The sequence below is a fragment of the Mirounga angustirostris genome, unplaced genomic scaffold (assembly GCF_029215605.1).
Source record: "Mirounga angustirostris isolate CCGP_5_RB_7025 unplaced genomic scaffold, mMirAng1.0.hap1 SCAF_9, whole genome shotgun sequence".
NCBI lineage: Eukaryota > Metazoa > Chordata > Mammalia > Carnivora > Phocidae > Mirounga > Mirounga angustirostris.
In genome coordinates, this window is record NW_026991717.1 from 47,641,845 (window position 1) to 47,659,371 (window position 17,527).

The 17,527-nt window shown below is 45.0% G+C and overlaps 1 protein-coding gene across 4 annotated transcripts in view; it reads right to left on the reverse strand.

Annotated features, from left to right (window-relative positions):
* The window catches only part of CGNL1 (cingulin like 1), a 158,815-nt gene that overhangs the window by 71,076 nt on the left and 70,212 nt on the right, over positions 1-17,527 (reverse strand). For all 4 annotated transcript variants that reach the window (XM_045899992.3, XM_064570420.1, XM_054513523.2 and 1 more), the window contains one exon: positions 10,325-10,537. In XM_045899992.3, the coding sequence (XP_045755948.1) occupies positions 10,325-10,537 (213 nt within the window). The remainder of the gene's footprint in view (positions 1-10,324; positions 10,538-17,527) is intronic.

A 17,527-nucleotide genomic window follows, 5' to 3' on the forward strand; every position in this document is an offset into this window, starting at 1 on the left:
GGTGGGGAGGGACCAAATCAGGAGGGGAAACAGGAAGGGCATTACTGAGCGCATCCAGGCTGACGCTAAGGAGGCTGAACTAGGGCAGCGGCCATAGGAAAGGAGACGAGCCGATGGCATAGAAGCCACAGACCCGGGCAGCAGACAGAAGGTGAAGGACAAGGAAGAGACAGAGATCCCAGGGACAAAAAGTAAACATTCCTCACTAAACTCAGGGGTTCCTCTTGGCCCACCTGGTGGAGGCACAGATCAGTACCCCCATTTCATTGTACATGGGATAAATTCAAATGGTATGAAGGGTTTTATACACGATTTTTTTTTTTAATTTTTTTTAAAGACTTTATGTATTTTTTGACAGAGAGAGACACAGCGAGAGAGGGAACACAAGCAGGGGGAGTGGGAGAGGGAGAAGCAGGCTCCCCGCTGAGCAGGGAGCCCGATGCGGGGCTCGATTCCAGGACCTTGCGACCGTGACCTGAGCCAAAGGCAGACGCTTAACGACTGAGCCACCCAGGCGCCCCTTATACATGATTTTTAAAGAGTTTTCCTCTCACCGCATCTGCCTACTTGTCCCCAAATGCAATCACCACTTATCGCTTTGCATCCTTCCTGAGATTGTCTATATGTGCACAAGAATATATGCATATGCATTCACTTGGGGCTTGTTTTTATTAATACAAACGGTATCCATTTACAATAAAGGAAATAAAAACAAGGACCAGGAAATTTCTGGGAAGTCCATAGCAGAGCCAGATTTAGAACCCCGACCTCTCCTTAAGCTGGTATTCTGTTTTGCCGTTGTACATTCTGATTCATTCACACGGAGATTACTTAGTGAGCACTCTGCAAAGTATCAGAGATAGAAAGGATAAGACGGTCCCTCCTTCAAGATGAGGAGAATGACATATGACCTAACAGGAATAGTCTAACAGAACAAGAACTAGAGCAGCAGTGTGGCAGGATGCTGTATTTCTGCTGGAGTCAGTGGCTATTAGGAAAAGCGACACAGAAGAGATGGCTTTGTTAAACCATGGTATCAGGTATCTATTACTACATGCCAAATTGTCCCCAAACTCAGCAGCATAAAATAACACTATTTATTATCTCAAAGAGTTTCTGAAGGTAAGGAATCTAGAAGTGACTTAGTTGGGGAGTCCTGGCTCAGGTCCGCTGATGAAATTGTAGTCAAGATGCCAGCCAAGACTGCAGTCATCTGAAGGCTTGAATGGGGCCCGAGGATCCAGTTCCAAGATGGCGCACTCACATGGCTGTTGACAGGAGCCCTCTCCCTCACCACAAGGGACTTCCCACAGGCTGCCTGTGGGCCCTCACAACATGGCAGCTGGCTTCCCCCAGAGCAAGCGGTTCAAGAGGAAGCAAGGAAGAAACTTTTATGTCTTTTACGACCTAGCCTTGGAAGTCATACTCTACCATTTCCTACTGGTCACCCAGATCAGCCCTATTCAACACGGGAGGGGACTACAAAGGAGCAAGAGCACCAGGAAGCCCAGATCACTGGGGGCCATCTCAGAGGCTAGCTACCACAAATGCCTTATATATCCGGATTTGTTTTGACGTTGTACATATTTCTGTTTCCACACTGCTCCTTATCTAATGGACTTAAAGCTTATGACGGGTTCCATTTTCTGCTTAACGTGATCAAATAACAGTGCCAAATTTTTCCACCAAGTAGAAATCTACTTAATGATCTTGGCAAGTCTTTAGAAAAAAATTCATCAGGCAGAGTTTAGAGGGTCAGAGAGAGTATAGAGGATCAGGGAAAGTGTAACACAGATTAAGTAGGATTTCTGGTAATAAAACTGAAGTGATTTTCCTTTCAGATGTTAAGGATTTAACTATTTGCAATATTCTAGTGGCTGCGATGATCCCTGCTGTTGGAAAGAGCCCCTCTCTTTACACTGCCCAGTTCTGTGGGCTGACCATATTCACGCCCGGACACGCGTCTGGTTGCTGGCCCTCAGCGTGTGGACACCGCTCCTGTCTTGCTTACATACCTGCTTACATACCTGAACTCTGGGTGGTGTCCCTGATGCTTCAGAGATCTCAAAACATTCATTCCATTTGGGGAGATAGGCAAGCACACCACTTGGTTATTCTCACTACTTCTACAAATGCATGAAGGCATTTCCAGCCCTGACACACTACAACCACCTTAGCAGACAAGTAACAAATGAGAACTTTCCTCCTACAAACCTCACCACCATGTAGCAAACTTTTCCCTTCTTCCAAGGTCCCTATCCACCCTCATCCACTTGCTCCTGGACACAGTTTACAAACTGGGAGGCACCTGGGTGGCTCCGTTGTTAAGCGTCTGCCTTCGGCTCAGGTCATGATCCCAGGGTCCTGGGATCGAGCCCCGCATCGGGCTCCCTACTCGGCGGGAATCCTGCTTCTCCGTCTCCCACTCCCCCTGCTTGTGTTTCTGCTCTCACTATCATTCTCTCTGTCAAAAATATAAATAAATAAAATCTTAAAAAAAAAATGCAACTGAGGGATGCCTGGGTGGCTGGCTCAACAACCCTTCCCAACCCATTCCCAAGGTTAGGAATTGATGCTAATGTCAAATCTCCTGAATTATTTAAGCCTCGTCCTCTGGTCATTCCTCAGGACAGATGGGAAACGGACAAGAGCTCCCCTCCCTCCTCCCAACCCCCTCAAAGCCTGTGTCAGGCAGGGCAGGGACGGCATGACTTGTAGACCAGGCTGTTGTGCTGCCCTCCCTGAGGCCCGGGAAAGGTTTTGTTACTTCCTTTCCCACCCAATTAAGTTTCAACACTTTCTCTTCACACTGCAAGTGAATTCACTGTGATTTTCTGGGTCATCTGAGTGCTCTGGGTGTCCTGAAAGCCCTGCTTCTGCCACCCCTCCCACTGGAGCTGCGGGAAAATGCTCTCCTGCTTAACCACACCCATGAAGCCTCGAGGTACCGTCATTAAAACCTGGCCGACGTCCTACCCATCCCTGTGTGAGGAATCTTCCTAATGCAATCCGGCATCGGTTCTTCCTCCTGCGCTGTGATGCTCCCCCAAATACAGCAGCAAATCCACTCACGACTCCCAGGAGGAGAGCTCTTGTACTGCTGTGGTCCTAACCAGGAAATAGAGGTCCTCCTTGTAACTATCTTATGAGGTCCTACCCTCTGGAAATCTTAACTGTAACTGGAATCCAACTGTCTCCTTAAGCAAATGAAATCTATTTTAGCTCCTCTCCCAAGTCAATGCTCTTTCTTGGTCTTGCATTTAGGGTATTTAAGCATCCAGGATTTCTAACTGTTAACTGTGAGTTTCCTAAAAGGAGTTGAGTACAAAGACAGCAGGTTCAAGGGGTGCTAATGTCCAGAAACTCTTGGAGAGGTCCTGGGAAAGGGAAGTTATCGTTTTCATTTCTAATTCTTAACTATTTGGTACGTAGGAGACACTTAGGGTGTCCGGGTACAGAATGGATGTGCGGCCTGCTTCTCTCCTGAATCTTGCCATCCAAGGCAGTAAGCCTTTCCCACCCTGCTTGTGACTCAACCCCAGCACCAAAACTTCATTATCCTCTTATCTGCATGCCTTTCTTCCTACAAGACTGTAAAAGATCTTCAAAGCTAGAGACCATGGTGCGCCCACCTATGGGGCCCTCAGTGACTGACACCAGTAAAACACACTCAAACATTTGATAAGAAAGGAATGGCTGTCTCTGGGACTCTTATTCTGTCTTTTACAAACCACAGCAAGTGAATTTGGCAGCTCAGCTAAAACACCAGGAGTGAAGTGCAGAGATGTCCTGTTCACCAAGGCCCCCAAGAGGTTTATCAGGACCCCTGCACTTGGGATCAGTCACAGCAGGAAGGGGGCATATCTAGGGCTTAGACGGTGGGTCCCAAACAAACATGCTAGGACACCACACCATGCTTCCTATTTAGCTACTCTTTAATCAGTACAGAATGTAAAAGAGCAAGGTATTACTAAACGAGTCATTTCTGGAGGAGAAAAAAAAAAAAAAACTAGAGAGAAGAAAAATGAAAGGGGACCTTGTTTAACCTTGAATCTTCCCCATTTTACTTTTGCCGATGGAAAGTTCTAGGCCACCCCAGGCACACGTGAGTCGGTGGAAAAGAGATACTTCCCTTTACCTGGGCACATGCAACTGCGCCACTTCTCCTGTTCTCAACAGTGGTCATGCAGAGTAAGCGGATTATCTGAAGTTAGCAAGCTCAGGAAATATGGATTTTTTACAGGTTCCCTCACTACCCTAGTTCCCATGGAGAAAAAAGAAATGAGATTTTTCCCTGAATCAGCCCTGTCTTTAAGGGAGGCAATTCCATTGATCCTAAGATTAGCAGTGGTTTTGCCATCTGAGCCTCTGCTGACCTTTTTGCTTTTAAAGAAACGGTTCGCGGGTTGTAAGAAAAGAGGGAAGCAAAATCTAGAAGTGATACAGGAGAGGAGCACTGAAGCACATCATTTTCGTAAGATTGAGTGACATTTCCAGATTGTTCAGTGAGATGCAAACATGAAGCCATAATTTGAGGACAGTTTTGGAGGCAAGAAAAAGTTGCAACATTACTGAATTTGAATAAAATCTATATAAGTGTTACAGAATTTAAAACGTAGACATAATGTTAGAAAGAATTTATACTCTACAGAGAAAAACAAGATGAAAGCATGGAGACTTCTATATAAATATGCACTGCAGGGGCACCTGGGTGGCTCAGTCGGTAAGAGTCTGCCTTCGGCTCAGGTCATGGTCCCAGGGTCCTGGGATCGAGCCCCGCATCGGGCTCCCTGCTCAGTGGGGAGTCTGCTTCTCCCTCTCCCACTCCCCCTGCTTGTGTTCCCTCTCTCACTGTGTCTCTCTGTCAAATAAATAAATAAAATCTTTTCCTTTTAAGATTTTATTTATTTATTCATAAGAGACAGAGAGAGAGAGAGAGAGAGAGAGGCAGAGGGAGAAGCAGGCTCCCCACCGAGCAGGGAGCCCGATGCGGGACTCGATCCCAGGACTCTGGGATCATGACCTGAGCCAAAGGCAGACGCTTAACCATCTGAGCCACCCAGGCGCCCATAAATAAAATCTTTAAAAAAATATATGTAATGCAAAAACAAGTTGCTTCTAGAAGTTTCTCAAATATATCATTTATTAAGCCAAATTCAGTGCTCTTCTGCCTGCTTTCCTGTTACTGGACCTGGCTGCTTGTCTTCAATTCTCTGTGCTTGCATCATCATCCTCCTCTCCTACCCTAAGCTGTCCCAGTCCACCAGGAGTGGTCCCCACCCTCGTGGAGTGGCTCACCATCCCACCCAACAGGGCTGCCCTGCCTCTCACCAACCGCTTCCCCTAGGGGACCCACCTGGAACTTTCCCACCCCCAGCAAGGCCTCAGCACCTGAGGGAAGATCTGCGGCTTAGCTGTCTCTTCTTTCTCCCTCACCTCAATCATGGCACCCCCGTGGGGTCTCTCCTGCCAGTCCTGCCTCTCCTGGCCACCATCCCCCAAACCCGCAGTTCCATCTTCCTCACTCCTTACTTCTAACCACTTTTCCACCTGCTAACTTCCCCTACCTGCAGGTCACTGATAGGAAAGCACGTCCCAGGTCCCTACAACAAACACCAAGTAAGTGTTCCCTCAACAATTAAAAACCACTCATGTGTCATGTCATTATGACACTCAATGAGTCCTCACATCCTCTCTGCCTCACCTTTTCTATCTTAAGTCTGTGTTCTTAAAAAAATAAAAAAACACATGTTATGAAAAATTTTAAACATTAGCAAAAGTAGAGCACATAGTATAATTAACTCGTTCTTATCCATCATGCAGCTTTAATACTTATCAACACATGGCTAATCTTGTTTCATCCACACCCCCACGCACTTTCTCCCCCAAGTGGATTATTTTAAAGCAAATTCCAGATAGCCTACCATTTCACCTAAAAATTCTTCAGTAAGTTTCTTTAAAAGATAAAGGACTCTTAAAAATAATGACACTATTGTCACCCCTAAAGCTTTTGCTTACTTTATTTCTTAATATCCTTAAATATAGAAACAGTATTTAAATGTTCCCAATGATTTCAAGTGCGTGTGTGTGTGTGTGTGTATTTACAGTTGGTTTGTTTGAACTGGGATCCAAACATGGTCCACGTGTTGGATCTGGGACTCTGCCTCTCAAAAGTCTCTTTCAATCTGTAACCATCTTAACTTGTATTGTTCCACAAGGCTCCAGCCCAGACCCACATTGCATTTTCCCACCTACAAGGTGCTGGACTCAGTACCGGGTGCTCGTGTACTTGGCCTCCATGCTCAAACACCACTCACATTCCCCTACACACTGCCCTCCTGAGCACAAGCCACCTCCTACAGCACTTTGTGTCTGGGACATTTACTTTTTCCTACTCTGTAGTCAGCTTGAGTGTTACTTCTCTCCCCCGCTTCAATCTTCTGGAAGGTACATTTATCTGATTTATCTTCATAACCTTCATAATACCTTGCACTTGGCAACGGTTCAGTAAGTAAATCTGTAAATGCTATTATTTACAAATGATACAAATGGAGAAGTGAAGGATGGCAAGAGTCTCTCACATATCTTCATCCTCCCTCCACTTACCCCTCACCCACTCATGTAAGAAATATCTGTGGCTTAACTGCTGTATGTTGGGGCCGTACAACAGCCTCATGGCTCCGAAGTCTATCACACAATACAAAAATAAAAGTCGCTCCTTTAACATCCTCAAAATGTTCTTAACATAACTTGACAGTTTTCACCTAATGTTCTAGTAATTTAAAACTTTTAGTGCTCCGTATTGAATGGAGCACTGGGTATTATACGCAAACAATGAATCATGGAACACACAAAAAAAAACTTTTAGTGCTCAAGCTCAGGCCAGGATGAAATATTTGTTATTGGACAACGATAAGATAACACTTTAGGAGTTTTTGGCCCCAGGGCAGTGGCGAAAATTAGAAAATCTGATGCCAGACAGTTGGGCTGCCTCCTAAGACTTACCAAGGAAATGAATTTTTTACTGCAACACAGTTCCTCAAGGAAATGTCAGTTTTTAGTCACAGTGATGGGGGAGTCCTTCCCCTGGGGCTAGAAAAGGCTGAAGGCTAGTACACACACACATTTAAGAGACACACTACCAAATTTAAAAAGTTATATTTAATTCACTCTCCTCCAAGTAGTTAATAGAATAATCTTAAAATTCTATTCTACAATATCCACATGTAAATCATTTAACAAAAAGGCAACATCTGTCCGCTAGACTGACATAATTTTTTCCATTAGATAAGATTCTGTCACATTTGTTTGGCAACCACCTTCAGAAGCAAAAGCTAACAGGTGCAAAGACACAATCATGATGCTCTTTAAAAAACTGCAGGGAGGGGCGCCTGGGTGGCTCAGTCGTTAAGCGTCTGCCTTCGGCTCGGGTTGTGATCCCAGGGTTCTGGGATCGAGCCCCACATTGGGCTCCCTGCTCGGCGGGAAGCCTGCTTCTCCCTCTCCCACTCCCCCTGCTTGTGTTCCCTCTCTCGCTATGTCTCTCTCTGTCAAATAAATAAAATCTTTAAAAAAAAATAAATAAATAAAAATAAGAAAAAAAACTGCAGGGAAACATAAAAGCAAGGTACAGAAATTCAGAGTCATAGCAGGGTTTCTTAAAAGACCTCCCACATCACCATCAGAGAAAATCCAACAGGAACCACGCCACAGGGACTGAAAACCTAGTTAAGAGGGGAATTTGTCCTCCACTTACTTTCATTCGTCAGACATTACATAGACATAACTGCGTGCCAAACACTGTGTTAAACTCAAGAGACAAAGATCACACGCTGTCAATGTGCAGATGGGTTGAGTTTGGTCTCTATCATTCTTTTCTTGCTAATTTAAAAGCCAGGAGATCTCACATCAACATCCAGATATCTGGCTTCTTAAAAAAAAAAAAAAAAAAAATTTGAGAGATTGCAACATGAGCCCAGGATTCCTTCACTGACAACTTTCAACTGCAGCAGAGAAGCAACTGACCCTACAGCAAAGGGCACACTTTCTAGTTTGCCACAGTCTCCACCGTGCCCTACTGTCACCCCAACAACACACCCAGAGGTCCACTCATTGATGTCCCTGTCTGGGCCCTGAGGTACTTGGGTTTGTCACTCTCACTCTAGGGAAAAAAAAGGGGGCGGGATAAAAATGGCCCCTGTACTTAAGAAGCTCAGAGTCTAATGAAGTTGGTAGACATGATGAATTATAACATGGTATGATACAAACTACAGTAGAGGAATAACCAGGGAGCAACAGAAACCCTATGGAAGGATCCACCGAGGGAAGTGGAGGTACCCAGTCATCATCACAGGGGAGACGACATCTGAGGAGGGTCTTGAGGGATGAAAAGAGGGTGGTCAGGCAGAAAAGTGGAAGGAAGTCAGTCCACATGTGCACAGAGGTGAAAGGACTAAAATAATATGGAGTTTTCGGAGACAGGGTTAGGCAGAGGAAGGGCCTACCATGCTAACAATTTTGAACTTACATCTGGAGCAGTGGGGAGCCAAGAGAGCATTTAAGCAGAGGCTGACATGATCAGATTTGTCCTTTCAGGGAAAGATGCTGATAGCACTGTAGAATATGACCTGGGGCAAAGAAGCTTGCTGGCATGCACCCCTTTGGATGCTAAGGTGAGCCCCTTTGTGTTAGTTTCTGGGTGCTCAGAAACCCTATGTTCTCTGCCCATGATAGATATCTTGGCGAACTCACCTGTTATTTCTTTCACAGACCGGTACAGGTCAAGGAAGTTATCTCTCTTGAACTGGCATAATGAAAATGCTGTAAATGAACATATAATACTGACCTTTGCAAGGGTCAAAATGCAACAGACTAAGTCTCTACAGATTATCTCAATTCCACTCACCTACCACGTTTCCCTTCCCCACTCACAGTGTTTGTGAGTGGACGTAGAAGCTTCTGACAAAATATCTTGCATCCCAAGTGTGGCACAAGCTTAACTGTCCTTACATTTAAATCACTATAAACATGCCCCAAGACACCATCCTCAAATACCCTTCAATAAATCAACCACGTTAACTCAAGCTCTGACGCAAGGTCTGAAGGTGAAGAACACGTGGTGGGTCCAAAGGAGAATCATCTTTCTCACTAGCCTCCTGGCACGTCCCCCATGAAACAACAGCACAGAAAGGCCTGGAGCACCGCACAGAAAGAAAATAAGATGGAAAAAACAGACACGTCCTCTCAAAGCAACGAAAATGAAATCGGTTTCCATTTTCTCCCTCAAACGAAACCAAGTCTCAAAAACAAAACAAGAAAAACACTAAGGCAAATCAATGAGAAGAGCTTTAAAAACTGTCTCAGTTATAACAAACCCCAAACAGACTATTTCCCAGACTTTTTATTGTTATAACAAACAAAACCATCTTTCACTTCTTGTCATTTGCAATTACCATGCCATAATTGAAAATCAGTGAATCACTATGCAGCTTAGGGGAGACAGGGGGCCTACTCGCTCTGAGCTGTCTCTGTAATCATCCCAGAATAAAACAACAATATCAAGAGTTCTTTCCTCATCATCTTTAACCTGTGCGTTGCAGAGACGCTAAAAACTTTATGCTCTGTAATTCCTCTCGTTCCCTAAAGATGGCATGATATTGCAGAGCATTTTCCCCTTCAAAACACTGCTTTTCTCTTCTCCAATGGCCAAGATGAGGCCTGCACCAAAAGACCTCAACATAATTTTTCAATCTATTTATAGGAGCCAAGAATTCAATTAAGAGAAAAATTATCTGGCAAGGGTTTGGACAATTCAGCCAATTAACCCTCGTGGAACTCTGCTGAGAAAAGAAACTGAACTGTTCAACACAAGGCGTCACGAGTCAAAAGGAACAGGCTAAGGCAGGGGCAGGGGTGAAGGATTCCAGAAATCTGGGTCTGGTCGGCCACCCTGCCCCGTTAGCAAAGCCACACGATGCCCTCGGCCACCGACCTTCAGGCATACCTGGAGGGGCCCAGCTCTCTGCTCTGCAAGAGGCTCACTCATGGGCCTCCAAATCTCACCTTGAACGAGAGCATGCCCGTGTCTTTAACAACGTTTAAATTTACTGACTCAAAAGGGTCCACAGCGGCACTGCCAAGCTCATTATCTGTGAACAAGCTCTACTTCCATGATCTGATGAAACTGAGCTTCACTCTGTAATGAAAAACGACTAGCACGGGTGTGGGCGAGGTGGTCTCACCCCCTCGTCTGTCCCCAAGCCAGACTCTCGCGCCCCAGGCCCACGGGCCCTAGGGTCTGGTCAGACCTGGCGCGGTGACTCACCTTGGTTGCTTCTTCTACACTCTCCCTCAGGGCCTGCAGCTCGGCGTCGTACTGCTCCTTCAGCTTGTCCATCTCCAGGTCATGGCTGGAGACCTCTTCCTTCAGGGCTCCCTTCAGGGCGGTGAGTTCACGCTCCCGCTTCCTCAAGAGGTCTTCCTGCTCCTCTTTGGTGATGAGCAGATCTTGAAGATCCTGTTTTGCCTGTAAGAGTTCCTAGAGAGAGGAATCATGAAAGGGGAGGTGAGGATTAATCACCTCCGCTGAGCAGCCCGGTTGGGGCCAACGGCCATACTCCCAAGCTGTCCTCCGACTCTCTCCTCCCCACACTCCCCACCAGTTTAGCCCATCTCCCCGTCTTTCTTTTCATTCCTTGGACACCATCATTCCCCTTGATTTGTCTGTCTCAGCTTTTCGGAGTTTGATTTAATTTGAGGGAGGAGAAAGGGAAACTGATTTCGTTTTCATTGCTTTGAAGGGGCATGTCTGCCTTTTCCACCTCCTTCCCTTCCTGTGCAATGAAAGGCCTGTCGCTCTTGCAACGAACGGGCTTTGGCGTGCTGTTGCTTCACTGGGGGACATGCCGACGGACTGGCCTCACTGACGTCACACCACCCCTGGGACCCCGGGGGGCGCGTGCGCAAACCCGGGAGCCAGGGTCCCAGGCCTGGCTGACTCCGCCCCCTCTCCTCGGGTCCCGCTCGCCCCCCTGAGCCCGCGCAACACTCCCATCTTCTCCTCCTTAACTGCCAAGCGCTCCTGGCGAAAGGCACAAAACCGGGGCAGCAAGTTCCACTACAAATCGCATTCCCTAAACCCAAGTGTGTCCTGCCAAAAGCTCAGCATTCCTTTTACTTCGCCCTCTTTGTCCCAGACCCACCGAGCTCTCGTCAAGCCCCGACGCCCTCACTTCATGCTGGCGGGACTCGGCCATGGCTGCCTCAGCTTCCTGTCCACCCCGGCTCTCCTCCGCTTGCCCGGCCTTCTCCCACCCGCAGCCGCCTCACACACATCCAGCTGCCCCTCGCCAGACTGCTCCCAGCCTCTCCTCCATCAGTGATCTTTCTTCTGTCACTTTGTTCTCTTCCGTTTCCTTGCAGCTATGTCCTTTTCCTCAGGCCGTAAGAATCCACTGGGTCAAAGGCAACAAAAGAAAACAAAACAAAAACAAGCTTCCCCACGAAACTTCCTGAAAGTATAATTTCTGTTGGCTGTGCTTCTTAACCACCTATTCACTCCTTAATCTCTTGCTATATAGCTTTGGATCCTATTGCACTAAGACTGTCCCCTCCAAGGTCATAGTGACCTCTTAATTACCACATCCAGGCTTCTTCCCGGTCCTCAATTGTTCCCCGACCCTTCTTTGATCCTCCCCACCCATCTCCTTCAAATTCTCTTTGGCCTTGCAGTTCAAAGAGGGTACATGCCTGTTTTCTTCCCTCAGGCTGCTTTTTCTAGACAGTCTTTTCTGGCTTTTCTCTCCCTCTTCCCAAAAGCTAAGATGATCCCCAAGAATGCAACTTTGCATTCTTTATTCTTTTTTGGCAAGCTCATCTATTTTTTCCCGCCATCTATTAATTCTAAGCAAGTAACTCCCAAACCTTTACCTCCAACTCCTATCTGAGTTCAGACCGGCACTTCCAGTGACCTGCCAGACACATCCATCTGGATGTCCCATGGGCACCTCAGATTCAGTAGGTTTATATTTTTTGGTGAATTCATCATGTTCCTTCCTTTCCTCCTCCTCCTCCTCCAAAAGTTCTGTAACATCTTAGATCCTTTCCCTCACCTCCCTGGTTTAGGCTCTCCTGCCACCCAACTGCTCCCTGCATCCAGTCGCTCACCTGGGGCCCCTATGACATTATCCACATGCATCCTCTGTCTCAAGTGCCCCTCTTCCCTCTCAGTCCCGCCTCTCTCTCTGTCTCTCAGAAAATCTCTGAAGACGCAGATACAGCAGGACCTTCTCCAAGAAGTCTTCCTTGAATCCCCCTCCTGATACCCACCTCACTTTAGCTATACATCTCAGAGCATGTAATTCTTTTACCTGCAGTCCATTAGACTATGTTCTTTTCTCCCCTGCCAGACTGTCAGCCCCTCAAAAGAAGGATACCGATGTGATCATATTTTTGGTGCATGGATCAATGTTATTGGGAATGCGTCTGTTCTGAATATAAATGAATTAACATGTGCAGTACAGCAGAAGTCTGCAGATAACAGAATTCTAAACTAGTCTCTCTTTTTCACTGGTGCCTTCTGAGTAAATACACATGCTGTGCTCCTGGAGCTCCCGGGAAATCAGAGGAATGACTGCCACCGGGGGAGCCGAGGCCTCAGAGATGAGAAACTACTTTCCATTCAAGAAGTATGTCACTCATGAGGGGATGAAAATATAACTGGCAATGGAATCTCTTTCGTTTTCTCTAGGACCTGCACATCCGTTGAACCAGGGGAATCTCTGCAGTCCCAGGGTAGGGCTGCACTGCAGACACCGAGACTTCGCACCTTCCAGAATCTCACTAGCAGGCACTGATAAGTTCAGATGAAACGCCAAGAGATTCATCCAGATAACTACAGCAATTCGGGGTCTTCCGAAGCACCAAGCGCAGAACACATGAGCGAATCTTAGGAAAATAGAGCCGATCCTGAGATTCGTCAAAAGGGGGACATCCTGGTGCCGAGGCTGCCAGTCCCTCCTTCGGGAGGACCAGAGCCGCACCCATCACTGTTGCTACCGGCTGTCCCTGCAGGTCTTCCTGGGCCTTCTGCCAGCCTGTTTGTGGGAGTCCCTGTGATTCCAACCCCCGTTTCCTGCTCTTACTCTCACACATTTGTTTCTCAGTTGTTGTGATGATAAGGCAGTTTCTCTTCCCACACTTATCTTTTCCAGGATATATCTGTGCTTTGTGTCGCCTTTTGTGTAGTGCCACCAATGCATGTCAAGAACCTAGGTTTTCATGGTCCCTTTGACAGCGACATGGTGTTGTGTGTGGCTGCCGCCTAGGTGGCCCGTGTTGTACAGATCCCATCAGATTACACCGCGCCGTATCGCTCAGCAGCACTTGGAGGTGGTCCAGGCTCGGAGAGACCAAAAGGCAGGAGAGATTTCAAAAACTTGACTTCATCACCTCATCAGCCTTACTGCCAATCATCTCAAGCCAAAGAAAGGAGAGGAAATATATAAATTTCAAAACGTAAGTAAATATCCATTGGAGATGAGCATGCCTCTCTGGAGACACCACTCAGAGAAAACAGAGGGAGGCCTTGGCCAATCGGAATCAGCACTTTCAAAACCTCTATGCAGGGCGCCTGGGTGGCTCAGTTGGTTGGGCGACTGCCTTCGGCTCAGGTCATGATCTTGGAGTCCCGGGATCGAGTCCCTCATCAGGCTCCCTGCTCAGCAGTGAGTCTGCTTCTCCCTCTGACCCTCCTCCCTCTCATGCTCTCTGTCTCTCATTCTCTCTCTCGCAAATAAATAAAATCTTAAAAAAAAAAATTAAAAACAACAACAACAAAACCTCTATGCATCCAGGCTAGCTGCAGACACAGAAGCCTCTAGGAGATAAAAATCTAGTGAGTACGTCTGTGGGCTAGGGGGAGGGGCTACAAATTTCACTGTGCTTGGTACGCAGTATGTAAAAAGAACTGTGCTAAGCATTTCCAAAAATCCTAGGAGATGAATATTCAAGGAGATTAATAGTATTCTCATTCCTAAATGAAAAAAAAAAAAAAAACTGGCACTCTGAGACACTAACGTGCCTAGGATCACACAGCTTATAGGTGGAAGACTGGGACACAGACTGAATACCGCTGCCCCTTCTCTTTATCACCCAGCCTCTGTAGGCCTGACAACAAGCCTACACACTCAAGAGGAACTTAGGGGCAAACAATTACACTGTGCTCAGTCTCTTCGATGCAAACGCAACAGAACACTGTGTTTGGCTGGAAGTGCCTATAAGAAGGGTGTCCACCTCCTTAAAGAAAAGAGACAAGCCCAGAACCTGAAAGGAAAGAAGGAAAGCTGAAAGAAAAAGAAAGCACACTCTGGAACCTGGCTGTTCTTAGCAGCAGCAAGTGGCTGTCCTGACAGCAGGTGCACTGAGACCCACACACCAGAATATCCAGGCCAGCAACTCACTGGCCCATAGAAAGCCCCATTTCACACACCACCTATTCACAGGTATTCCATGCCAAACTGAGAAAAATGCTGATCTCTTCTGTGTACATATTTCCCAGAAGTTATAAGGTCTCTATCTGCGGCCCATACTCACTAAAAGGACACATAAAAGGTTTTATGTCGAAACTGTAGCTGATAGGGAATTATGTAATTTTTTCCCCCAGAAGAATGGCCTAGAAAGCAGATCACAGCTGATGAAAAACCTTATTTTTTAGTTATTTTTTAATTAAAATTTGTAAAATGTGCAGTCATATCCTACCAGTATTTTACTATTAGAGACCTCGTTTCTGAGCACAGTTTATCCTCAGATCAATACAATTTCAATACCAGAATATTTTAAGTACTTGCATCTTGGCAAATGCCAGGGATAAACCGTTACCAGTCTCTGCTGCAGTGAGGCCCATCCATCAGCACTGCAGGCTCCCATCAAAGACAATGGTTGGTAATTAGAAACTCCACTGTCAAGGCACTTAGAGCAAGGTCTCATGTTCACCCATTACCCCCAGAATGGAGAGGAATGCATTTACCAACAAAGAAGTGATTGAAAACTTATTTTGTAATCATTTTTGTAACTTGAGTTTAAAAAAAAAGTTCAGAACCATCAACTGTTTAACAGAATAACAAAGTCATCTTATTTTTGGTCAATTATATGGTTTATCCTAAGAGAATGGTATTTTTTACTCTTTCTTTCTTTTTCACTCTCTCTCTCTTCCTTCTTTTTTTTTTTTTAACTTTATTCTCTCTTACTGTTACTTCACTGATTTTGTGTTGGTGTCCAATGTTACTTAACAAAATGTAAAAAATTAAAAGAGATTTCATGAAAAATCTTGTGCATTTGGCAAGCCTCCCAAAATAAAAAGCCTTCAAACTTTTTTCAAACACTCAAAAGCAGGAGTGCTTAATATTCATTGTGTTTAAGAGCCTGTTCTAAGCCAAATGCCATGGAAAACTTGGCCATAACTATAATCTGTTATCAGATTCCCCCAGGCCACTTTTTATTAAGATATGAAGAATAAATTGAATGTGACAAGGAGATAGGGTCTATTTTATTAGTGCTATAGAAACCATAGGTCATGTTTTAACTATTGCTGACAAGTCAAAGGAACCTGATTGAAACAGTGAGGATGAACCTCCAGAGAAACCCAATCTGACACAGAGAAACTGTGCCCTAACTCATCTTGCAGAAAGACAGAATAGATGATATTCCTCCTGTTACAGGAAAGAGGCAAATAATCAGAAAGCCAGCAATATCGGCTATTTTAAGAACAGATGTGCTCTGTTTCCTTTTCTGTCTCTCATTACCAGCCTGAAAACACATCACCAAAACTGAGGCTCATATCCTTATCCTAGTTACCACTATAAATAAGTCAGACTATTTAATTAATTAAATTTTATTCAATAATATATGCTCGGTGCATTGTGCTTAAAAAGGCAAAGAAGCATGCGGCTCAATTCAGAATTATTCCCTTTTCTTAAATGGTGACAGTTCTTTTTTTTTTTTTTTTTAAAGATTTTATTTATTTATTCATGAGAGACAGAGAGAGAGAGGCAGAGGGAGAAGCAGGCTCCCAAGGAGCAGGGAGCCCGATGCGGGACTCGATCCCAGGACCCTGGGACCATGACCTGAGCCGAAGGCAGAGGCTTAACCATCTGAGCCACCCAGGCGCCCCAAATGGTGACAGTTCTAAAATAATTTAAATACTGAAATTTATTTATTCATTTGCTCTGTTGCTTGGCACTGTATGAGGCATGAAATGGGGGAAGAAGCAAAGCCGACATGTTCTTGAACTAACTGGCTAGTAGAAGAAATGGACAGATAGAAAATAGAGCAAGCTCAAATGTGCTAAAATGAACCTAAAAGGAAACAGGATTTCAGGTGAAAGGACAATTAACAATTAGAGGTTTCTATTAGTGAGAAAATCCAGCAACTTAAAAGACTTCCCAACAGCAAAGATAACACCTTCCCTTTTTAGAATCAATAAAGTGTCCACACAAGTATCATAGGATATGGCAAAGTCTTCTATTTAAATTTGTTTATGAAGCTACATTTTTATTGAAAGTCATAAACTGTTCAGTGACATCATTTCTGGGAACTTATCCTTAGGAAATTTTTCTAAAGAAGTAAAAGGATACATGTGAAAAACATTCAACACATTTTTATGTAATTGAAAAAAAGAGAGAAACAATAGAGGATGATGAAATTTATTATGGTTTATCTCCCTAAAAAATGAAATATGAAGACTATAAATTATAATAAGGAAAAGTGTTTCTGAAAAATGAACTTTTTAAAAGATTTATTTATTTATTTGAGAGAGTGAGAGCACTCATGTGCAAGGAAGGGGCAGAGGGAGAGGGAGAGAGAATCCTAAGGAGACTCAGCAATGAGTGCGGAGCCCGAAGCAGGGCTCGATCTCATGACCCCAAGATCACGACCTGAGCCAAAACCAAGAGTCAGATGCTCAACCGACTATACCACCCAGATGCCCCTTGACTAATGAATTTTTAAAGGCAGGTATCAAAGCTGTAGGGACACTATAATTGTCCCTAAATTACAGAAGGGTAGATGAAAGCTATCAATGGATAGGGAGGTAGTGAAGAAATAAATGTAGATATAAAAATAGAAAATGTAGAAATAAAAATAGTCATTAAGATGTTAGGAAAATATTTCTACCACCCCTCCATTTTAAAATTCCATTTTATAATTTAAAAAAATTTTAATTTTTTTTTTTTTTTTTTGAGAGAGATAAAGAGAGCGCGTGAGCAGGGGAGGAGGGGCAGAGGGAGAGGGAGAATCCAAGCAGGCTCCATGCTCAGCAGAGAGCCCGATGCAGAGCTCCATCTCACAACCCTGAGATCATGACCTGAGCTGAAATCAAGAGTTGGACTTCACCAACTGAGCCACCCAGGCACCCCCATTTTATGATGTTTTAATATTTCAGCAACAAATACACCATTTTCAAAACCCCATTCTAATGTACCTTGTCTTTGTAACTCAGCCCCAAGAAGAAGGCGGAACCATGAGAAGCAAT